Raw genomic sequence first — 26,484 nt, forward strand, 5'->3', positions numbered from 1 at the left:
TTGAAATGTTGTATAGTTGAAGATCAGGGAGACATGATTTCTAACATACATGTATTCATGTTTGACCTAAATACAAGTTTTTAGGATACACTATCAATAATCAGAGTGTAATTAAGAATGTACCAATTTTTAAGAAAATCCATGCACTAGTCAATAAGAAGGTGTCTGAACAAAATCATGCCCACAAACAGATGGACAGACGGACAGACAGACACATAGGATGATTCCATTATATCTCCCATAAACTTAATCAGTAGTCTGTGAGAGAACATGTCATCACAAAATCTGAAACATTATCGATTCAAGAATAGAAATGACTGGGTTAAATTGCTTTAAAGTATGTTATATTTATCATAGAAACAGCAGTACAAAACATACTAGAAAAATGACATATAAAATGTAGAATTTAAAAAAAAGACAGAAGTACTTTTGAAATGTCATATGTATATCTTCAATGTTATTATAACATCTATAATGTACAAGGTCTGTAAAATGTCAAGTAAAAGCTGTGAGGAGTTGGTTATTCGAAGTAGGTACCACGCTTAAAAAATGACAAAGTGGCAACTACATATAAATTTTTCAAAGAATGTCCAATCACTTCCAAAAAGACACATGCACATCTTCAATGCTTCCATAAAAGCTGTACATGCAAGGTCTGAAGGATGTCAAATAAACGCTGTAAGAGCAGTTGATTTCCAAAAATAGGTACCGTCTATTCAAGACATGCTTAAAAATGACAGAGTTCAACAACACCTAAATTTTTCAAAAAAAAAGTTTGATCAAATTAAAAAAAAACACATACACATTTTCATTGTGTCCATAACAACTGTACAAAGTTTGAGGAATGTCAAGTTAGAGGTGTAAGAGAAGTTGATTAAACAAAATAGGTACCATCTATTCAAGACATGCTTAAAAAATGACAAAGTTCAACTACACCTAAATTTTTCGAAAAATGTCTGATCACTTTCAAAAAGACACATGCACATCTTCAATGTGTCCATAACAACTGTACAAAGTTTGAGGAATGTCAATTAAGTTAGAGGTGTGGGAGGAGATGATTACACAAAATGTGTACCCTATTACAGGGATGCCTGCCCACCATTCACCATACTATAAGCCAGATGCATGTTGTGCAACCTGGCCAAAAATGACAGAGTCCATAAAGTCAAAAACAAATGCCTATAGAAGAGAGAGAACTTGTCCATTCATGATAAAAAATATCAGGTGCACATCTTTATATGGTGAAGGATTGATATACAGATTTAAAACAAAATCCATGAGCTAGACTCTGAGAATATGACTGGACAAAATCTTGTCTACAGACAGACGGACATGCTGATTCCAATATAACTCCCCAAAACTTTGTTTGTATGGGGTCAAACTTCCACCAGAGTTTGTTTGCTCACAAACCAAACTCTTCCACTTAGGCATTATGGGATAGCGATTTCTTAGGCCGCGTATACTGTGATGTCACTGTAGAATGACAAAAAAACATAATGTCAAACGTAAACAACTTTCAAAACAAGAACGTAAACATCAAGTTCATTACTTTACACAATAATTTGAACAGAGTCTCCCTACTTTTTGATGATCTTTTGATCATTTTATGTTTAAAATAAAATCCATACTTTTATATTAATGCTCTTAATATCAATATCTTCAAACTTTTAACTGCGAACTACCTCTTTAGTGTTATTTGCCTGCGTGATAATCGCGGACTCACAATATACAAATCTGTATATTGTGGTGCGTCACATAGGAGAGGTCTATTCGTAGGTGACGCAATGAGGCCTTGACGGGGAGTTTGTGTATGGGGTATAATAATTAAAGCAAGTACACGAACAGTTCATGTTTTTTGTTGTTATTTTTTCCCCTCCCTTTTGTGAGCATAGGAAACACAAAAGAATTTAAAACTTTCAACAAATATTCCCCAGTTACATAAACAGTTCAATAATATCCTGTGGCTACTCACTCCTTGAGTTCAGCCAGGACCTGTGCTATGTTGGCCTGGGAGGTCAGTCTGATCATGATGTCCAGTTTCTCCAGCTTCACATAAATGGGGTCATTGTACTTAACAAAGAAAACCTTCATCTCGTTCTTCAGGATCTCTTGTCGTTTCTGGACAACCAGGTTGATGTTCCTGAGGGCCACATACTGGATTTCTGGTTCAGCAGACAGCAGAGTGACCAGTGGAGGGGACAGTTTTTTGACTAGGGTAGAGATGTAATCAGAGTTGACCTCTAACATCTCCATAAACTTCATGATGACCTTGACAGCTGACAGTACAACAGCTGCATTAGCATGGGCTAGTCTGGGTGTCACTCGCTCACAGACACTGAAATCAACATCTTCATAAATATATCTTTGGATTGCAATAATATACAATGTTTTAGTTTAATTAATTCCTTCCTCATTCAAAGAACTTTTTAATGAAGAATAATTCATATATCTGTAGTATATATACAATTAAAATTTGGTCTCTCTTTGCAATTTTTCAATGAACCTGGTTGAATAAAGTATATAACAGTATATCTTGAACCTTTGAGCCTCCTTATCATCTTTTGGTGTGTAGTTTGCAATGGCATCCAGAATAAAAACTTGTCCCCATCTAATGAAAAATAATATGAAATAAATAGTACATGTTTAATGTACACGTGTTTCAAGACATCAATCTTTATGGAGCGCCAAATTAACATAAACTCAAATAATTGAAGATATCTTCAATTATTTGAAGATATCATCAATTCATTTGATGCGTGCAACAATTTAATTAAAGATCTCTTCCAATAATTAATGATATCTTCAATTCTGAATTATTGCGCGCATTAATTGAATTGATGATATCATTGATTCTTCAGTTGAATTGATGCGCGCTTTAATTGAATTAATGATCTCTTCAAATGAATTAATGATATCAACAATTGAATTGATGCATGCTACAATTCAATTTAAGAGAGCAATAATTGAATTGATGCGCATTAATTCATTTGATGAGAGCAATGATTGATTTAATGCGTGCATTAATTCAATTATTGATCTCTTCAATTGAATTAATGATATCTTTAATTCATTTGAAGAGAGCAATAATTCTTTTAGATAGAGCAACTATATAATTAAAGATATCTTCAATTCAACATATCTTCAATTGAATTAAAGATCTCTTTAATTGAATTGTTGCTCTCTTTAAAAGAATTGATGCGTGCATTAATTCCTTATACAAAAGCATTGTAAATAATTAAAGATATCTTCAGTTGAATTAAAGAGATCATCAAATTATTTATACCGAGCTCTAAATTAATTATTGCGAGCAATATTTCTACGAAATTGATGCTCTCATCAATTGAATTGAAGAGAGCAATAATTGAATTAATGTGCGCATTAAATCTATTATTGCTCTCATCAATTCAATTGATATGCGCATTAATTCATTTGATGAGAGCAATAATTGATTTAATGCGCGCATTAATTCAATTAAAGAGAGCAATAATTGAATTGATGATATCTTCAAATAATTGAAGATATCTTCAATTATTTGAGTTTATGTTAATTTGGCACTCCATAAATCTTTGACTTGAGAAAAAGACCTACTCTGTGCATTCATTAAGTGCTGTCAGCAGTTTGTTGATGGTGCTGAAATTCATTTCAAGCACCTGCTGAGCTGTGGGTGAAGAATCCAGGATTTCTGATATAGCTGCTACTGCATTAGCAACCACCTAAAAATCAATTCAATACATGAACAATTACTATAGCCACCCTCCCATCAACCCACACCCCCAAAAAGTTCCTGTGATGCAATTTCTTAAACATACACATATAAAAGTACCTGATTACAAAATATGGATCTACAAATAAATGACATTATTTGGTCAAGAAATATGTGTGAAAATGATTTACCCCAGTGCAAAACTGGAACTTGGAAATTTAAGGGCCAGAGTGTTCTTAATGAATTAGATCTGATTATGCAATATCCTTAATAACACTACCATTGGGTTGGAATCAGACAGCATGTCTCGTAGTTGATCCAGAAATCCCTGGTCCTCCACCAGCTGGGCGTTGATATTATGTAGTTTGGCCACACACAGAGCAGCAGTCTTCCTGACATAGGGGTCCTCGTCTTTCAGACAGTTTTTCAAAGGGTCACATCCCAATAGATAGTCAATAATATTGTCCACTCGGATACAACCAATGGTCCGCACAGCCAGGGCTCGAATCAGTGGATTTGAATCCTTACAATCCTATAAAAAACACACAATTTTCTCCTTAAATCTGAATTTGTTGTGGAGTGAAATAATGAAAGTGCATTAATTGGCTTTTGTAAGAATCTATTTTTAAAAACCAACTTGTTGAGAACTGTAACTTTTACATTAATTTCCATGTATTCATGTATGACATGGATATGTAATCACACAAGTTCTTAAATTCTACATATTTTGACCATCAGTTGATAAGAATAATATAATTTCAGCCAGTGATTCAGAAATACATTGTAAAGAGTTCAGTATAGCTATAAGCTTACCCTGACAAAAGTACTGACTGCCATAATGGCCATATCTGGCTGACTTTTGGCGTAATTCATTAAGTACAGATACACCAGCTTTTTCAATTCCAAGTTGTCAGTCTGCATGCAGTTCAACACATCGGGGAAAAGGGCACTATCCACAGAAATAAACATGAGGTACTGTGAGCAATGCTCACTAAGAATACCCCCCGCTTACCCCAATCTCCCATAGGGTGTTGTTAATAGGCATAAATTACCTCTTTCCTCAGTGTAAAAATATAGTATGCCTTTGTATAAGAAAATGGAAGATATAGTCCAAACACAAATCCATGGTATAAACCTATAATTTTGACCTTGAGATCAAAGGTCAAGGTCATAAAGAGGTCATGAATGTACATGACACATAGTCTCATGGTGATACACCCATGTCTTATGGTATGACTATGTCAAAACCCTATTTTCAATTTTGACCTTGGTCAAAATTCAAGGTCATATAGAGGTAATGAAGGTACCTGACACATCGTCTCATGGTGATAGACTCATGTGTCAAATATGGTATGCCTATGTCAAAGAACAAAGAAGTCATGGCCCTGACACGAATCCATTGTAAAAACGTTTAATTTTGACCTTGAGGTCAAGGTCATATGGAGGTCATGAAGGTACATGACACATTGTCTCATGGTGATACACTCATGTGTCAAATATGGTATGCCTATGTCAAAGAACAAAGAAGTTATGGCCCGGACATGAATCCATTGTAAAAAAAAAACACCTTTAATTTTGACCTTAAGGTCAAGGGTCAAGGTCATATAGAGGTCATGAAGGTACCTGACACATCGTCTCTGACACGTCTTTGATCCACCTGTGTGCCAAATATGGTATGCCTATGTCAAAGAACAAAGAAGTTATGGCCCGGACACGAATCTGGAGACAGACAGACGGACGGACAGACAGACAGACAGACAGAGTGATTCCTATATACCCCCCAGAACTTCGTTCGGAGGGGGGGGGGGGGAGTATAATAATAATGAAGAGTATAATATTTCAAATCCATGGAGAAGAAACCACCACTGCTTCAGTTAATTTAAACATAATTTTGATCATTTCATGGTAGAACAAAATAATTTTATCATGCAAAATAGATTCAAGATTTTCTATAATTTCTCTTTTCTAGTAAATAATACATAAAGTGGCCAATGACAATATCTCCATTTTTTGTTCTTGAAAATATTTAGCATTAGCATTATAGTGAATAAAATGTTCAACACAAAATATTATCAAAAATTTCTTTAATCATTATGAGCAAAGATTGGAAGATTTCATGAGAAGAGAAATTAAAGTCCTGCTGTTATCGGAGAATAATCATTGGCATGATCATCAACAAAATATTAGAGTAATTAAAAAACAAACAATCATTCTGGTAATTATGTATTTTCAAATACAGTTGGTTGGTCATCATTTACCCATCTAAAGCAGACTTCACTCAAAATTCCAACACTTGCACACTCAGCATCTGTAACATTACCTGACATCTTTTCCTACTGTCATGCTTGCAATAATTTTTTTGACAGCCTCCTTTTTCCTCTCCTTTTTATTACTTTGTAATTCTGTCTTCAGTTCAAATACTTCACCTATTAAACATTTAGTTTCAAAATCCAAAACCGTTCATACTAGGGCTGAAACGATTCACCGAAATATCGATACTGTTCAATATAAACGCTCGATTCAATATTCGATTCATTGCCTCGATTTTCGGTTCAAAACGTTTATTACAAACGGGTTCAGTAAAATACATCATTCTCGGCCAGTACATATTATTTCTACCTGCATGAGGGACAAAATAGCATCAAATAATGTTCAAACTGTTTTTTGCCTTGAGGTTGACAAAAATAATGATAAACTATATCAGTTTAAACTACAGTGAACAGACATCTCACCGTTTGGGAGTTTTGCTTTTAAAATTATGAATTTGAATCTTGATAATTAATTTTTTCTTCAATGTTATTATTGGTTTCTTCTGTAAATTGTAATTGTATTGAAAGTATTGAATCATGGCATAAGTATTGCAATATGCATCGTATCATGAAGGGGATGTATCGTTTCAGCCCTAATTCATACCCAGATCATATCAACAGAATTAAGATACATGCATGTATATGCAAAGATAATTTTAAGGTTTTTGAGATATTAGTATGATACATGTATCTTATAGTAAGAGTTATAATCTGAATTTGTTATCAAGAGAATTAAATCAATTATAAACAAAGAGACTAAATGTCATCCACAAATATATGAAATTGATGGACAACATAGTTAAATATCAAATAAAAAGCAAAAAAAACAAGAGGTACTGTGAGCAACGCTCACTAAGAATACCCCCCGCTTACCCCAATTTCCCAAAGGGTGTTGGTAATAGGTATAAACTACCTCTTTTCTGAGTGTAAAAAACAAATGGCATGACAAACCGAACCATATTGCTACTTCGATGTCCAGTGCGCGTGCCCTTTGACCTTTTGACCCCAAAATCCATAGGGAACATCTTCATCCCATGGGTAGTCCATATGTATGATATGGTGACGGTAGGTAGAAAGGATAATGCTTTAGAGCCCAGAAACCATATTGCTACTTCGATGTCCAGTGTGCTTGACCTTTGACCTTTTGACCCCAAAATCGATAGGGAACATCTTCATCCCATGGGTAGTCCATATGTATGATATGGTGACGGTAGGTGGAAAGGATAATGCTTTAGAGCCCGGAAACCATTGCATCTACAGACGGACGGACGGACGGACGGACAGACAGACGGACAACCTGATTCCAGTATACCACCACCCCCCCACAACTTGTTGCGGGGGGTATAATAAATAAAAAAATTTAAAAGCAATATGAAATTCCTTGAATAATTTACGTAGCATTTTAAATGTTTTTAATCATCATGCAAGATATCCTGACTTTTCAATCCATATTCTTAGGTGTACACAAAAAGAAAACTTTCTAATTCATCACCATAAATTCATATTTGTGATGTATCTCCAAGGCAACTTAATTAGTAGATTATCATCCGGGGTCACAAAAAAATAAGGGGCGGGTGGGAAGATTTTGTTTTTAATTTTTATTTCCAAAGGAAAAAAAATTAATGATAAAAGGCATCACACAAAGTGTTATAATTGATCAAGTTAACATTCAAAGAATCCTTGGTAGAAGATATAAAACCAACATTCATTCACTCAATTTTGTAACTGGGAATAAGCAAGACTTTAGTTTGTTTGAAATCGTAATTTTTGCGAAAATAAAAAAAAATCGGAGTGGGCCCTTTCTTGAGGGGTGGGCGGGGATGAAAATCTATCAATTAATTTTAATTGGCTTAATGTATTATCTTTTTTATGGTTAAGTTACCTTTTTTGGTGGTGTTAAAGTACTTTGAGTCTGTCATTTTGACTGTAATTATTCAATGTCGATCCCCTGAAATAGAAATTCAAACATTTAATACTATGTACTATATATACATGTACTAGATAGTCAAATATGAACACTATCATGCAAAAATATTGAACTCCTGAATCCAAGAACATTCATGTACATATTAAGCCATCCTTAAGAAATTTAATCTATTTTATCTATCACAATTAATGTAACCATATCATCACAAGTAAATTCTACCTGGGCTGGCTTATAATCAAATTGCTCAAAAAAATAATATCGAAAGTTTGTTGGAATCTGTTAATTATCAGGTCAATAAATGAACCATGCCAATTTTAAAATCAAAATTTGTTGCATAGTGTATATATATATATATATATATATATATATATATATATATATATATATATACTGAGCTTGCTTCCTGGTGGAATATATATAATGTATGATTTCGAGTAGTACTCCCAAAAAATAATTATATAAAATTAAACTTTCAATCTGCTGCATCGCACTAATAAAATTATATGAGACATGTTATAGCGCACTACAATTTATTCAGGTCTGATGTGTATAACAATTCATAGATTGTGACCATATAGGTCATCCTGAATTTTTAAACATGCAAAAAGTACAAAAGTTACATAATATCCTCAGGAATCAGGGTCACCAGAAAAACAATTGTGTGAAATTTTCCAGTCTGATATCAATGTACATGTAGTACGTATATTAAATTTGAATTCTCATCAGTCGCACGGACTTAGAAGGAAGAATGGATGCAAATTTATGCACCCCTTCTGTAGTAAACACTTTGAAGATGAATTTTGCATTAAAACTTATATACTACATGTACATTATAACTATAAAGTAGTTGTCTACCTTTCCTTCTGGTTTTCAACGACAGACTTGACTATATGGAGCGCACATGAACTCAAATAATTAAGAATATATAAAGATATCTTTAATCATATTAAGATATCATCAATTCAATTATTGCACACAATGATGCACACATCAAATCGATATGTGCATCAATTCAATTATTGTGCCATGCTTTAATTGAATCAATGCGGGCATAAATTCAATTGATGAGAGCAATAATTAATTTGATGCACATATTTTAAATTGATGAGAGCAGTAGAGTAATTGAATAGATGTGCACATCAATTAATTCAATTATTGGTCTCATTAATTTAATTGATGCGTGCATGAATGTGGTGGACTAATTATTGCTAGCATTAAAATTTAATTTGAAGCTCGATATAAATGATTTGATGATCTCTTTAATTCAATTGAAGATATCTTTTACATGTAAGTTTGATTTAATTATTTACAATGCTTTTGTATAATTGATGCTTTCAAGCATAATTGATGCTTTCAAGCATCAATTCTTGAGAGCAAGAATTCAATTTTAAAGTCTCATCAATTCAATTGTGGGTATGTTGAATTGAAGATATCTCTATTTATATAGCTGCTCTCTCTAACAATTAAAAGAGCAATGATTAAATTATTGTGTGCACTAATTGAATTGTAGCACTCATATCAATTCAGTTGTTGACATCATCAATTCATTTGAAGAGATTGAGCAACTGTTTACAATTCAATTATAACACTCATCAATTCAGCAAAATAATTAATGCTATCAACAATTTAACAATTAATATATGTGCAATTATTCAGAATTGAAGATGTCATAAACGAAGAGATCTTTATATAATTGATCTGTGGCGCACATCAAACGATTTAATTGATATCTTCAGAGAAAAGATATCTTCAATTACTTGAGAGTTTGTTAATTAGGCACTCCATGCTCTACACTAAAACACAGACAATTTTGAGCATATAAATGATCATCATCTCCCCTATAGCTAGATAAATATGCTGCTTTGTTTTGTAAACTTACTACTCCTCCAAGATAACCTGTATATATGAGATCACATGTAAGATAAAAAGAATAAAAATATGCTCATTTATCAGCTTATTGGTCCCAAAAATTACATCCATGCAAGGACAAGGACAATCTATTATCATTAAAATTTTCATTCCAAGATACATTGTATATACATCATAATGTTTACGTCTTCTTTAAATATATACACATCTCAAAACAACTTGTCTGACACATGCATTGTAATGACTGTTGATTACTTCACAAATCAATTAGACTTAAATTAATTTTGAATGACAATGATTTATTTGCACAATAACAACAATTATTGGCAAATTAAGGCATATATTATAGATTATACCATCATAGAAACAATAATATTCAAAATACAATCTGTGATTTGAATGCATGAATATGGCACCAGACAAAATCATATTATTTTATATTACACTGCATATAAGGTGTACATAAGATAAACAGGCCATAATAGGAGAGAGGAGAAAATCTGTGGCTGCACCAGGAATCGAACCCTGCATTACTAGTCAGGTGCTCTAACCACTGAGCTATCCAGGTCGATATCCACGGTCTGTATAGCCCCAATTGCTACATATTAGGTATATAGGAATAGTCATATATATATATTATAGTTATAAATATACAGTTGTATATAGTATATAGTGACTATCACTGAGGACTTTCTCATGATAAATTATGTAGTCATATTGGAATCAGCTACTTTAAGAGGTTGGGAACACTTCCCCTACAGTGAGATATTATTCTCGCTAGAACGCGATTGTCCCTCTCTAGCGAGAGTAAATATATCCCGTACAACCGAGATAACATCCGTGGAGTACATCTCTTCATGTTTCACGTGAAAAGAAGAAAAGGGGTTAAAATGTCTGATACTTCTGCAAATATATTAATCAAAACAAAAAACACTCACGATTTGAAGTGGATTTCAGACTGCTTCCCTCTTACACAGCATTTTTGATATGCAATATCTTGACTATGTTGTCAATTTCATAGAAACAATTTGCATCATGTTGGGTGTGTGTCACACTTATTCAGCGTTGCACAGGATTCACCATTATTTTCACTAATGACGCCAAAACACCTGTTTATGGTCATGTTTACTTTCTCGCTAAAGAGGGATAATCGAGTTTTAGCGTGAATATCTCGAGCTCGATCGCTATAGGGGAAGTGTTCCCAACCTGTTTAAGGAAATTCCTTCAATTCTTCAATAAAGACAAATCTTCAATATATTTAGACAGTCATTTCAACACATTATAGGAATTGGAATTCAATAATAATTTTGACCTAATATTGTCATCATTGATCAGTTTATAATCAAAGTTATGCAACATTAATAATTTAGTGTATATAGGGATTCTCTTTCTTGTTAATAACATTTACACAACCATAGAAAGTGAGTTTCATTTTCTATGTTATTACTATTGAACAGTTTACAAATTCTATTATTATGTTCAAGTCCAATAAACAAAGGCAACCATGCAGTAACGTCTCAAGTCAAGAGGTGATTGAACTATCTTGTTGAAAATGCCAGTCTGTCGAGGTAGTTACAGGGTAATTTCTGTGGAAACGAAGGGGAGGGGTGTATTTATATTCGGTGTATTTATATTCGGTATTTTGATAGGAAAGACCGAATATAAATAATTAACCCCCTCGATCGTTTCCATAGAAATTAGTTAGGCCTACATTGATGATTGAATTCAACTGTTCATTAATCAGATAGAAAGTATAATCGTCGACGATAATTAGAGGAATATTTTGTAACTTTTGACAAAGTGATTAGTCGTGAGATGTTTTAATTTTGATACTTGAACGACAATAACTCCAACACATGCTTGTACACATGTCATTAAGCTGACAATATATTCATAATCCTAGAGTACCCATAAATCGTTCCCGTAAGCCCGTCCGCGTCATAGCAACTGTTAGTCTGGTCCCCGCCTCCGCCAAAACGTCAGTGATGAGTGACGGGGGCGGGGACCAGACTAAGCAACGGTCAGCACATGCAAATCAAATTGATAAACTAACCTTTTCATCAACTTTAACAACAAAGTACTATACCCGTCATGGGTATGAATATTTTTATATGTAAAAATAGAATTCAATAGCGGTATCTGTGCTATTTGGATCTCGTGTAATTAGACCCAAGGAAAGTGAATATGATTTAGATGTCAAAATAATATGGAGCGCCAAATTAACATAAACTCAAATCATTGAAGATATCTTCAATTATTTGAAGATATCATCAATTCATTTGATGCTCGCAACAATTTAATTAAAGATCTCTTCAAATAATTAATGATATCTTCAATTCTGAATTATTGCGCGCATTAAATGAATTGATGATAGCATTAATTCTTCAGCTGAATTGATGCGCGCTTTAATTGAATTAATGATCTCTCCAAATGAATTAATGATATCAACAATTGAATTGATGAGCGCTACAATTCAATTGAAGAGAGCAATAATTGATATAATGCGCGCATTAAATCAATTGATGAGAGCAATAATTGAATTGATGCGCGCATTAATTCATTTGATGAGAGCAATAATGGATTTAATGCGCGCATTAATTCAATTATTGCTCTCTTCAATTGAACTAATGATATCTTTAATTCATTTGAAGAGAGCAATAATTCTTTTAGAGAGAGCAACTAAATAATTAAAGATATCTTCAATTCAACATATCTTCAATTGAATTAATGATCTCTTTAATTGAATTGTTGCTCTCTTTAAAAGAATTGATGCGCGCGTTAATTCCTTATACAAAAGCATCGTAAATAATTAAAGATATCTTCAATTGAATTAAAGAGATCATCAAATTATTTATACCGAGCTCTAAATCAATTATTGCGAGCAATATTTCTACGAAATTAATGCTCTCATCAATTGAATTGAAGAGAGCAATAATTGAATTAATGCGCGCATCAAATCTATTATTGCTCTCATTAATTCAATTGATGCTCTCATCAATTGAATTGAAGAGAGCAATAATTGAATTAATGCGCGCATTAAATCAATTATTGCTCTCATTAATTCAATTGATGCGCGCATTAATTCAATTGATGAGAGCAATAATTGAATTGAAGCGCGCATTAATTCATTTGATGAGAGCAATAATTGATTTAATGCGCGTATTAATTCAATTAAAGAGAGCAATAATTGAATTGATGATATCTTCAAATAATTGAAGATATCTTCAATTATTTGAGTTTATGTTAATTTGGCGCTCCATAATATGCGTTTCTCGTAATGAAGGAGGGACTTTATGACTGCTTTTACAGCATTAATCTTTGAAGACAAGGCGAAAGGAACATCAAGGCAAGGTAGAGGACCCCTAGGACTATCATTTACCACTTTCAGTTTGGGGCTTTAGTGGTACAACCAGGTGGCTCCCGGGGATCGGAACATATTTCGAGTTCCTATTTCTAAACAACAAGGGGTGACAAGGACAATGTATCCATTGGTTGCGGTAGAGAGTACTAGGGGCTACTCGATGCCATGTAAAGAAGAGCTCTGGGATACCCAGAAGTATTGTTTAGCTCACCTGAACTTTGACGTTTCTCGTAATGAAAGAGTGGGTTTTATGACTGCTCTTCCAGCATTAATCTTTGAGGACAGGGCCGAAGGAACATCAAGGCAAGGTAGAGGACCCCTAGGACCATCATTTACCACTTTCAGTTGGGGGCTGTAGTGGTACCACCAGTGGCTCACGGGGGTCGGGACTAATTTCGAGTCTCTATTTCTACTCAAGGAGGGGTGACAAGGACAATGTATCCATTGATTGAAGTAGAGAGTACTAAGGGGTACTCGATGCCATGTAAAGAAGAGCTCTGGGATACCCGGAAGTATTGTTTAGCTCACCTGATCTTTGACATGTTTCGTTTCTCGTAATGAAAGAGGGGGTGTTATGACTGCTCTTCCAGCATTAATCTTTGAAGACAAGGCGGAAGGAACATCAAGGCAAGGTAGAGGACCCCTAGGACTATCATTTACCTTTTTCAGTTTGGGGCTGTAGTGGTACCACTCGGTGGCTCCCGGGGGTCGGGACAGATTTCGAGTCCCTATTTCTACTAATTGAGGGGAGACAAGGACAATGTATCCATTGATTGAGGTAGAGAGTACTAAGACGTATTCGATGCTATGTAAAGAAGAGCTCTGGAATACCCGGAAGTATTGTTTAGCTCACCTGAACTTTGACATGTTTCGTTTCTCGTAATGAAAGAGGGGATTTTATGACTGCTCTTCCAGCATTAATCTTTGAAGACAAAGCGGAAGGAACATCAATGCAAGGTAGAGGACCCCTAGGACTATCATTTACCACTTTCAGTTTGGGGCTGTAGTGGTACCACTCGGTGGCTCCCGGAGGTCGAGACATATTTCGAGTTCCGACTTCTATTCCATGAGGGGTGACAGGGACACTGTATCCATTGATGTAAGTAGAACCTGGCATGGAGTACTTGATGCCATGTAAAGAAGAGTTCTGTGATGCCTGGAAGTATTGCTTAGCTCACCTGAACATTGATAATTTTTGTATCTCGTAGAGAATGAAGGGATTTGGTGCCTGCTTTTAGAATATTAATCTTTGAAAACAAGGCGGAAAGGACATCAAGAGAAGGTAGAAAAACATAGAGCTATCATTTGCCGCTTTCGGTTTGGAGTTGTAGTGGTACCACCCGGTGGCTCCTGGGGTTCGGGGGAGATCTTGAGTTCCATTTTTCTACTCTACTAATGACGAGGGTTTCAATTGGTTGGAATATTGCTGGAGATCCTATTCATTACTCGATCCCAGACAGACAATATCTGATAGTGTTACTTACCTCACCTGAACTATGCCATTTTTTGTGTCTCATGGAAAAGATAATGGTTTATTAGGGTTGGTATGCAACATATTCTAATAGAGAATTTGGCATAGTTCTAACTGCACTATGCATTTTGTACGAAAGGATACGCAAGTGAAAGGATACATATTTGATATTGATTTATATGGTGATTGCCACTTAATTTAACTTGCAATCGCTATTTAATATCTGGTGGCCTCCACTTAGATTAACTGGCAGTTATCACTAATTGAATATGTAGCTTTTGTCGAAGTTTTGCTGCTTTTTGGGTCAAAAGGTCAATGTCACTTCGAACTTGTTGAGAAAAGCGTGTAGACATTCAACGGGCCACATATTTTTGCTTGGCTCATACTTCAGGGGGGGGGGGGGGGGGGGGGTGGCAGCTGCAGAAGTTGTCTTCAAAATTGTCTAAGTCAGATGTAACATAATACTATCTAAACATTTCTCTTTTGCCAAAACTTCTATATCATTGATTAGGCTTGGTTTGTGGTTCGTCCTTCATAGCATGCGTTCAGTTCTTTACTCACATTCCTACCATTCACGACTACTATAAAACAAGAGGTCCATTGGTCACATCGCTCATCTGAGTCACGTTAATTGGCTCTGTTGATTTTCACCTGATGTAATTTTAATTTTGCTCACACATTGTGGCCACAACTTCGGCTCAAAAGATCACGTCATAACCGCACTTGAATTCTCAGAACATGCCTGAACACCATTATGGCTAACATAACCTTGTTTTTTCTGGAGAAGGTGAAGGTTAACCTTCGAGTTCCTCCTATTTCTAAGAAAACCTAAACGATTAAATATCTTATTAACTATTTAAGGTAGAGCTTCCATACTTTGTATATAATTTCCTTATGGCAATAACTTTCATGCAATATCATGATCTATGCCATTTCTACCTTCATTTTCTCCTGTGGTAAGCCCTTAACATTTCATGCATGATCTATGACCTTGTAAACCTTTTATGCATGTAATGCTAAGGGCTTACCACAAGGAATATATATGCAATTTTGAAAACATTACTTGAAATTGTCCAGGATGTTTTAAATAAGTTTTCTTAAATGTACTCGTAGGTTAAATACCAAGCTCACCTGGTTAAAAAACTTGGTACGAAAATAAGGAATGTGCATATGAGATATGGGACCCCTATCACTCACCATTCATACGTTATGAGCTAGATTAAAATTTCTGACAGAGCGACAGGAAAAACAATATATACACCTCTACTATAGTCGCAGGGATACAAACAAGAGGCCTATGCGCCACATCGCTCACCTGAGTCACCTTGGCCCATATCTGAAGACTTTCCATATATATTTGCATGTAAAACCTTAGTCCTTAATATGGCCCCAACCTACCCCTGGAAGCCATGATTTTTGCAAACTTGAATCTACACTATGTCAGAAAGCTTTCACGTAAATGTCTACTTCTTTGGCCCAATGGTTCTTGAGAAGAAGATTTTAAAAGATTTTTCCGATATATTTGCATGTAAAACTTTGATCCCCTATTGTGGTCCCACCCAACCCCCGGGGGCCATGATTTTAACAATTTAGAATCTGCACTACCTAATAAAGCTTATCTATAGATTTCATTTTTTCTGGCCCAGTGTTTCTTGAGCAGAAGATTTTTTAATGACCCTACTCTATTTTTACATTTTCTTGATTATCTCCCTTTGGAAGGTGGCCTGGCCCTTTATTTTAACTATTTAGAATTCCCTTTACCTAAGGATGTTTTGTGCCAACTTTGATTGAAATTGGTCCAGTGGTTTTTGAGAAGAAGTAAAAAAAAATTAAAAGTTTACAGACGGACAGACGGACGGACATACGGACGGACGCCGGACTACGGGTGATTAGAAATGCTCACTTGAGCTTTCAGCTCAGGTGAGCTAAAACTTTAATCTATACAACGTGGAAACATTTACAAAGGTGCGGGGGTTGGGGTCTACTTTGTAAATTAACCAAAAGTTTCACAGACAACACTGCTCTTAATTGTAAAATTCGCGCAAAATTACTACATGTAACCATTGCTTTACATAAAATTGTTCTTGATATCAACTATCAATAGATAAATATGTTTTGTTTGTCACGTCTTCTTTGTGTCAAAGTTTTCACAATTTCATATTCTCTAGCACCATTGGTTTAACTTCAACGAACCTTAGCACACGCTATCCCTATGTGTAGGGATTTCAAGTTTGTACAAACGAAGGAGAGCCTTCGCTTCCAAAGGGAGTCATTCAAGAAAAGGGAAAATGGGGAAGGTAATGAAAGGTAATGAAAGGTGAAGATAACGAACAGTATTCAATCTCATTACTCCTAAACGGAATGCAAAATAGAGAGTTGGGCAAACACAGACCCCTGGACATACCAGAGGTGGAATCATGTGCCTAGAAGGACGGAATATCCCCTGTTGACCGGTCACACCACCAGTGAACTCTATATCTTGATCAGGTAAACGGTGTAATCGGTAGTCAAATCAGTGTGCCAAGAACTGCCTAACAATTGGTATGCAAGGTGAAGATAACGAACAGTGATCAATCTCATAACTCCTACAAGCAATACAAAATAGATTGGTATGAAACACGTCAGACAGCATTTGACCCAATGATAGGTTGTATCGGCAAACTAGATCATTATAACAACCAAAGAATTTGCGAAATGCTGACTTCACACGAGATTGTTTAAACCCCTGTAACATCAATCTGTTTGCAAGTAGCGTGTCACGATTTCAAAACTGATCATACGTATAACAAGTTCTTGTGCATCGAATCAGTTGAGAGATATAAACACCATATGCAGGTGATAATGGAATATTGGTACATAAATATGGGAAGTTGACGATGGAAAAGCTCATCCCGTTTGTCATAAGGATATATCGAATCGACATATTCAGCAGGAAATTAGTTTGAACAATTCTAATTTGGCCTGTACAACCTTTAAAGACCATGTATTTCATCCTTCGGTGCCGGTTGAAGTAAAATTCATGTGGTAAAGCTAGGTACTGAAGGTTAAAATAAGAATTGGTATACTGTCTGATAAGATAAAATACTACAACAAAGCGTATAAAGAACATCTAGAAACTGGTAACTTTGCGCAATATTTAGCCTAAATATGACTGAAACTGAAAAAGACTTTGACGGTGATGAAGATATGATATTATGCCGGGCTCACGAAGGGGGAAATTATGATTCTGATAGTAGTTATCATAATACGCCTAGCAAAATACAGAAAAACTGTAAGAAAGCAAGTTCTCACACAGATCAATAGACATGGCGGAACACCCGACAACACAGACGACGTGAATACCAAAATAAAATCAGCAAACGACACCGAGGACACAGAATCAGCAAAGGACATCATGAACAAAACAGAATCAGCGAAAGACATCATAGACAGCCCAGAATCAGCGCAAGACATCATGCACAACATAGAATCAACAAAAGACACTACAGACAGCAAAGAATAAGCGAAATACATCATAGGCAACATAGAATCACCGAAAGACACCATAGGCAACATAGAATCACCGAAAGACACCATAGGCAACATAGAATCACCGAAAAACACCATAGGCAACACAGAATCAGCGAAAGAAATCATAGCAACCCAGAATCAGCGAAAGACACCCTGGGCAGCCCCGAATCAGCACAAGACACCATAGACAACCCCGAATCAGCGAAAGATATAATAGGCAACCCAGAATCAGCGAGAGACATCCTGGGCAACCCAGAATCAGCACAAGACACTTTGGGCAACCCAGAATCAGTGCAAGACACCATAGACAACCCAAAATCAGCGCAAGGCATCATGCACAACACAGAATCAACAAAAGACACTATAGGCAGCACAGAATCAGCGAAAGACACCATAGGCATCATAGAATCAGCGAAATACATCATGCACAACACAGAATCAGCAGTTGAAACAGAGCAGAGCGTAGATTGACATAATCTAATCATACGTTAGGTAACGATTCACAAGATGCAGAAAGTACAACATATATGAAAGCAGTTTCGATCTAATTGAAGATTCTTCAGATGAATATGTACTTCCAGGTGAAGGTAAGAGAAAATGGCTTAATAGTTAAAGTTCTCTGGGGAAGAAAAAATATGAAACGTACATTTAGAAAGATTAAAAAAATATCTGTACTAGTGAAAATGAATGTGAAGACAGTTGCAATAGCAGACTTAATGAACCATCTACTTCTACGACTAGTATATTGAGATGTAGACAAAAGCAAAGAAACATAACAGAATGGAAAAGAAATAAAGCCAAGCTGATTTGCAATAAAGAAAAGGCATACACAAACTGCAGGGGCAGTGATATCTTTGTGAGAACATAGAAAGAAACAACTTGCAAATGCAAGTACAAATGTCAAGACCAGAGGTTGGATATATTTCAAAGTTACTGGAATCTATCATACGATCGCCAAAGAGATTTCATAAGGTGTCATGCAATAATGACAGAAAAGCGTGGAAAAACCAAAAATCCAGAAGAAGAATGAAGAAGAAAACACACTATTCATTATTATTTGCCTATAGATGAGAGCAAGGTAGAGGTATGCAAGGAGACACTTTTAGGAACTTTGGATATTGGTGAGAAAACAGTTACGTACGCATTAAAGAAAAAAAAGAACCCTTTCTCTTCAACAGAAAATAGAGGAAAACATTCCAAAGAACAAAATTTCAGAGGATGACAAAATTTTTATCAGAGACCACATCCGTTCATTCACAAGAACAGAATCTCATTACTGTAGAAAATCAACTGAGAGAGAATATTTGGACATTTCTCTATCCATAAGAAAAATGTACAATTTGTACACTGAGAAGTGTAAAAAGGACTGCAATGAGGCACATAAATATTGGCTGTATGATAAAATATTTGGTACCGAGTTCAATGTATGGTTTCATAGGCCAAATAATGATAGATGCGCATTTTCTGATGCATTTGGAAAAATTAAAGCAGGAAGCAAGGATGGAAAAGCAAGAGATCAACTGAAAATGTGATGATCAAAACCATCAACTTTGATTTGCAAAAGGTACTTGTCACTCCTAAAGCTCAAGTATATGACTTATACTACAGCAGAAAACTTGCTACTTACAACTTCACTATATTTAATGTAGTTACTAAAGAAACTGCAACATGTGGTACATCTAGAAACCATAGCAAAGCGAGGAAAATGGGGCGCTTCGTGTCTTCTTGACTACAATAAAAGTGTGGGGTCAGTCGATGAACTGGTGTACTATTCAGACAGTTGCACCGGACAACAAAGAAATTTACCATTTAGTGGGATGTGTCTCTACTCGGTTGTTAATCTTCCAATTCAAAAGATAACACGCAATTAGTTTGAAAGAGGGTACTCACAAATGGAGGGAGATTCTGTTCACGCTACTATTGAACGATCCACAAAACATGCAGATATGTATTCTCCCAGTGATTGGATGCTTGGTGTCCGCAATGCTAAAGTAAACCCACCCAAGTATGTAGTGAAGGAGTTGAAACACACAGGTGTATTAGATTTCAAAAGTCTTACAGATGACTGTATGGGCAACAGGGTTTTTGAAGAAGATGGGTCAAGAGTAAAATGGAACAATATCCATTCATTTCAGTTTCGAAAGGAAGACCCTACCAAGATATTTATCAAATACGAAATCAGTCAGCCAGAATATACATCACTTGATATTCAGGGAAGAAGCAGTGTTGCAAGGCTGTGAAACATGAAAAATTACATCTTAAACCCCTTTATTCAGCCTTATTCCAATATCAGATGCCAAGTTGAAAGATCTAATGAATCTATGCAAGGAAAACATTATTCCTCAGAGTTTCTACTCACAGCTTCCGTACAAGGGGAATATGTGCAACGTTCTGGAAGAACCCGATGAAGAAGACAGTTCAGATTGACTCAAGATTACGGTAGAGCATCTCATAATCTGTGTATTGTGTGGTTTTTGTTTGTCAGTTTTGCCAAGTAGCGTTCCAAGAATTCATTTTATTCACATGATTCCATTTGAACAAACCCACAAAACAGGTTTGTTTCTTTTTTCTGATGTTGACGCGTAATCCGATGTTGATGCGTGTTCTATTAATCTATCTGGTTTTTGTAGATCACATTTTCGAAGATTTCTGATATAAATGTAGCTATCCATTAACGATTATTTGTGAATGTTAGTAGATTAGCAAGCTGAACTGATATTCTTAATGTTGATTTGTGGGATGAAATAATGAAAGTATTTTTCACACTATTCATGGGTGTGTGTTTTGTTGAATGACAAATTCAGATATGTTTGTTTTGAAATAGTACATCCTGTGAAGTACACAGCCATGTACAAACTTCTGTGTTCCATTTTATAAATGGAATGAATAAATGATTTTTTGAACATGATTCACTTACGTAGTATCTGTTTCATTCCCATTCTGGATAATCTAAAATGGCGGTAAGTGGAAGTTACGAACTTAAGTAAAGTAAACAATGATTGAATACTAACAAACCAAAAGGACGTATATGTGAAAACAGGGTTAAAAACAGATATCAAACAACATTTAAAGTATTTTTATATGTTTCTAAATCGATTCAGACACTTTGTACCATATCAAAAGTTTTAGATCAGGTTTCTGATTTTTCTTTTGTGTTTTTCTCTTTTGTTTGAACTCAAACTTTGCATACACATACGACCGTCTGCCTCTACAGCGACGATATGTCCAGGGGTCCGTGTGTTCCAACAGACTCTTGGAAGACCTGATCTCCAATCTGAAGAACCACTGAACTACAAAAAACCAAGGTTCCTTAATGAAATGCAAAAATAACAGTCCCGGAACCACAATAAGGGATTGGGATCTATTGGACATTTTTAAAAAATCTTTTTCACGAATAGCGTACCACAAATTTAGACCATTGCTTAGTGCCCAGGGCCGCAGCAGTGAGAGTTCTTTCATTTACCTATGCCTGCTGCGAGAGGGAACCTCCGTTTAAAGGTCATATAAGAAAGATCCCACTTCTAAACGCCGAGTGTTTGGCGAAGTAGCAATGGCTACTAATGTTTAGGTCTTAGGTGTGACGCGGCCATAGCATAAGCGGGGCTATAACTCACGACCTTCCGGTTAAGAAGCGAAGGCCCTACCACTGAGCTACCGCGACCGACCAGGATTAGTAATGTTAATTTGCAAACATCAACAGGAAGTGTAAATTCAATTTTGCTCAAATTATTGCCTCACTTTGGGTGGGACCACAGTATGGAACAAAGTGAATATACAAGGAAAACCTCAAAACCCTTTTTCTCATACAGTGCTTGCCATGCTTAGTCATACATGTATCAATATGCAAGCATTAAAAGGTAGTGTAGGCTGAAGAAATAAATCCACCATATTGATACATGCAAGGTGAAGATAACGAACAGTGATCAATCTCATAATTCCTATAAGCAATACAAAATAGATAGTTGGGCAAACACGGATCCTGGACATATCGTCGCGTAGATAGTTGGGCAAAAACGGACCCCTGGACACACCGGAGGTGGGATCAGGTGCCTAGGAGGAGTAAGTATCCCCTGTTAACCGGTCACACCCGCCGTGAGCCCTATATCCTGATCAGGAGTTATCCGCATGCAGTCAAAATTAGAGTGCCATTACTTCAACTGATGAGAGCAATGATTGATTTGATGCGCACATCAATTCAGTTTATTGCTCTCATCGATTCCAGTGATGGGCGCATCAAAGTGGTGGAATTATTGCTTGCAACTTTACATTTGGAGATCGATGTAAATGATTTGATGATCTCTCTAATTGAAGATATCTTTAACTGATTACAACGCTTTCATATCAGGAAAAAATGCGAGCAACAATTCAATGTTACTGTGGATTTGTTGAATTGAAGATGTCTCTAATTATATTCATGTAGTTGCTCTCTCTCTCTAAACTGAGAATTAATTCGTGCATCACCTGAATCAATATCATTAATTCGATTGAGAAGAGCATCAATTCAATATTATTGCGTGCATTAATATGATTGATTGCATGTTGTTTAACGTCCCTCACGAGAATATTTCACTCATATGGAGATGTCACGCATTAATATAATATCAATAATTGAATTAAATGCGCGCAACAATTCAATTGAAGAGAGCAATAATTCATTTAATGCTTGCAATAATTGAATTATTGCTTTCTTCAACTGAATTGTAACGCGCATTAATTCAATAAATGAAATCATTTGAAGAGAGCAACAATTCAATTATAGCGCTCATCAATTCAGCGGAATGATTAATGCTATCAACAATTCAATTAATGTGCGCAATAATTCAGAATTGAAGATATTACTTATTTGCGGAGATATTTAATGGATTCTTTACATGGCATTGGGTATCCCTTAGTACTCTCTACTTTAATCAATGGCTACATGGTCCATGTATCCCCTCAATTAGTAGAAATAGGGACTCGAAATATGTTCCGACCCTCGGGATCCACCTGGTTGTACCACTACAGCCCCCAACTGTAATTGGTAAATGATAGTCCTAGGGGTCCTCTACCTTGCCTTGATGTTCCTTCCGCCTTGTCTTCAAAGATTAATGCTGGAAGAGCAGTCATAAAACCCCCTCTTTCATTACGAGATACGAAACATGTCAAAGTTCAGGTGAGCTAAACAATACTTCCGGGTATCCCAAAGCTCTTCTTTACATGACATCGAGTACTCCTTAGTACTCTCTACCTCAACCAATGGATACATTGTCCTTGTCTCTCCTCAATTAGTAGAAATAAGGACTCAAAATCTGTCCCGACTCCAGGGAGCCACCGAGTGGTACCACTACAGCCCCAAACTGAAAGTAGTAAATTTATGATAGTCTTAGGGGTCCTCTACCTTGCCTTGATGTTCCTTCCGCCTTGTCTTCAAAGATTAATGCTGGAAGAGCAGTCATAAAACCCCCTCTTTCATTACGAGAAACGAAACATGTCAAAGTTCAGGTGAGCTAAACTATTCTGCCCCGGAGGCAGTAGTATAACCAATCGTACACAGTTACTCCAATACAAATTCTGAATAATATATTTATTTCTCCCAAGTGATGTATTCCATAATACATGAAGATGAGGCTGAGTAGATGTGTGTGTGAGTGTGATACTACTGCCTCCGGGGCAGAATAGTAAAAGGATTACAACTGGCCTGACTAACACTACACAATGGATCCAAATCTATTGGAAAACGAAAACATGGAGGATTCATCAGGAGATGTGAGACCTCAGCGGAATATAAAATTGACGGATAAAGGTCAAGAACATTTTGAAGACCTCATCAAATCGCACCAAGCTCGGATTGCGAAGGCATGGAACACATTGGACATTTGTTTAAAAAGCATTGATAAAACGCGTGAAGAAATGGAAGAATTACTCGCTTTGCATACAGAAATTAAAAAACTAGGGACTGAATTAGAAACACAATGCTCGGACTATTTACAATTCCTAAACCGGCATAATTCTGACAATGAACTGGAACTTTTCAACAGAACTTTGAGAGGGTACCGTTTGATGGTGGACACTTCTTTGAGGAAACTCACACTGAAAATTGAAGATCTGAAATTCAGAGAAAATGCTTCAAGATCTTCTAAGCAAACTATATCGTCACACAATCTAAGTCAGTCATCAGCAGTATTAAGAAAGCGGGCAAAGGCAGAAGCCCTGAAGGCTTCCCTCAAATTTGCGGAGGACCAAGCTCTACTGCAGAAGAGACAGGCAGAACTGACACTACGACATGCAATTACAGACAAGGAAAATGCTGAGCTAACTGCTGAAATGAATTTACTGAGCATTAAACGTGAAGCATTAGAGTTAGAAGTTGAAGCACAAGTCTTCGAAAATGATGAAAGCCGTTCCATTAAATCAGTGTTGGAAAACTTACAAACTGAAAATTCTCAAAAAAGAACAAGTGCATATGTTCAGAACATTTCATCAACTTGTAATGAAACTCAACCAGTGACAGTGTTTCAAAATCAACCAACTGTTGAACAACAAAATGAATCAGAAACTCCACAGCCATTGGAAGTTACATCATCATCACCCCATCCAGCTGTGACCATGACAACTTCACAACCTTTTATATATGAAGCACCATTTATGTCGTCACAACCTTGTATATCTACAGCTCCACTCATGTCAAGGTCACAGTCCCAAACCTACGGAGTCCCATTTGTGCCAACATCACAAAATCAAATGTATGGAACTCAATCAGTGTCAAGAACTCAGCAGTTTCCAATTGAACTTACAAAGTTTCTCTTAAAGAAAGACTTGCTTTTGTCTCGATTGACAACATTTAATGACAAGCCTGAGTTTTACCCAACTTCGAAAAATACTTTCAAGGCAATCATGCATGAACTTGAGGCAACCCCATCCGAGGAAATAGACCTACTTATCAAATGGACTGGACCGTTATCACAACGTCACATTATGAGCATTAAAGCCGCCAACATGAACGATCCTGAGCACGCATTACGTCGAAGTTGGATTCGTTTGGATGAACGTTTCGGCTGTCCAGAAATGATCGAGTCAGCCCTGAAGACTAAATTAGACTCTTTTGAAACATTGACCACAAAAGACCTTCATCGGTTGTATGATCTTTCGGACATTCTGGATGAGATAGAAGCCATTAAGGAGGACTCGCGCTATTCCTGTCTACTTTCGTATTTTGACAGTTCCTCAGGAGTGACACCGATCGTCAAGAAACTTCCAAGTTATATTCAAGGAAAGTGGACTAATGAAGCAGTGGCCTACATGACTATGAATGAAGTGTCATATCCGCCTTTCAGGGTTTTCGCAAGATTCATCCGGGGGCAAGCAAAGATCAGGAATAATCCTTCTTTTGCTTATGACAACAAAACAGACACACTGAGAAGGAAGCCAGAGAAAGTTTCCACGAAGAAAACAGACTGTGTTCAGATGGGCGATGTTTCAGTTAGAAAGTGTCCACTTCATGGGACATATCATTCCTTGAATAAATGCAGAGCATTCAGACAGAAGTCATTGGATGAAAGGAGGAAATTTCTGAAAGAGAAAAATATATGCTTCAAATGTTGTGATTCTCATTCTCATAAGCGAAGAGACTGTACTGCTCAAGTGAAATGCGAGGACTGTGATAGCACAAATCACCCATCAGCTCTACATGTTTTTGTTCGTAACACAAGAAATCATGGCGGGGAGATGCGAAATGATGGAAGACGCAATGACGGGGAGACACAGCATAACAGTGTAGGCTCCATGTGCACACAGATTTGTGGAGGACAATTTAATGGGAAATCTTGCTCTAAGACTTTGTTGGTGAAAGTATTTCCAAAGGAAGACCCTCGACAAGCCATAACTATGTATGCTGTCATAGACGATCAGTCGAATCGTTCTTTGGTCAGTCCTATATTTTTTGACCTGCTCAAGTTACAAGCTGACTCAACAGTTTACACACTCTCATCATGTGGAGGCACAATTCGTACTACTGGAAGAAAAGCCAGTGGATTTGTGGTGGAATCATTGGACGGTAGCTGTTCCCTTGATCTCCCGACACTTATAGAGTGTGAAAACGTACCCAATGTGAGAGAGGAGATACCGACTCCAGACGTGGCTCAACATTACAGTCATTTGAGGGATATATCTAGCTTCATCCCTTCATTAGACCCAAACGCTGAAATACTATTGTTGCTTGGTAGAGATATAGTAGAAGCACATCATGTTGTAGATCAACGAATTGGTGGAAGAAATCAACCGTATGGACAGAAATTACGCTTGGGTTGGACAATTATTGGAGAAACCTGTCTTGGCAAGAGGCTATTGGTACTTTGC

General features: G+C 36.3%; 1 protein-coding gene across 3 annotated transcripts in view; it reads right to left on the reverse strand.

The window, feature by feature from the left end:
• LOC125675419 (AP-1 complex subunit beta-1-like) overlaps window positions 1–11,921 on the reverse strand; it is a 29,483-nt gene extending 17,562 nt beyond the window's left edge. For 2 of the 3 annotated variants that reach the window (XM_056165133.1, XM_048913074.2), the window contains exons 1-8: window positions 11,717–11,791; window positions 7,895–7,960; window positions 6,024–6,129; window positions 4,517–4,652; window positions 3,984–4,235; window positions 3,589–3,713; window positions 2,540–2,608; window positions 1,973–2,335 (exon numbers count right to left, since the gene is read on the reverse strand). In XM_056165133.1, coding sequence (XP_056021108.1) covers window positions 1,973–2,335; window positions 2,540–2,608; window positions 3,589–3,713; window positions 3,984–4,235; window positions 4,517–4,652; window positions 6,024–6,129; window positions 7,895–7,931 — 1,088 coding nt within the window. In that variant the 5' untranslated portion in view covers window positions 7,932–7,960; window positions 11,717–11,791. Of the gene's footprint in view, window positions 1–1,972; window positions 2,336–2,539; window positions 2,609–3,588; window positions 3,714–3,983; window positions 4,236–4,516; window positions 4,653–6,023; window positions 6,130–7,894; window positions 7,961–11,716; window positions 11,792–11,861 lie in introns of those variants that run through there. The other variant, XM_056165135.1, reaches the window with a different exon arrangement.
• Window positions 11,922–26,484: the final 14,563 nt, after the last annotated feature.

Source organism: Ostrea edulis, chromosome 1, assembly GCF_947568905.1.
Source record: "Ostrea edulis chromosome 1, xbOstEdul1.1, whole genome shotgun sequence".
Classification (NCBI taxonomy): domain Eukaryota; kingdom Metazoa; phylum Mollusca; class Bivalvia; order Ostreida; family Ostreidae; genus Ostrea; species Ostrea edulis.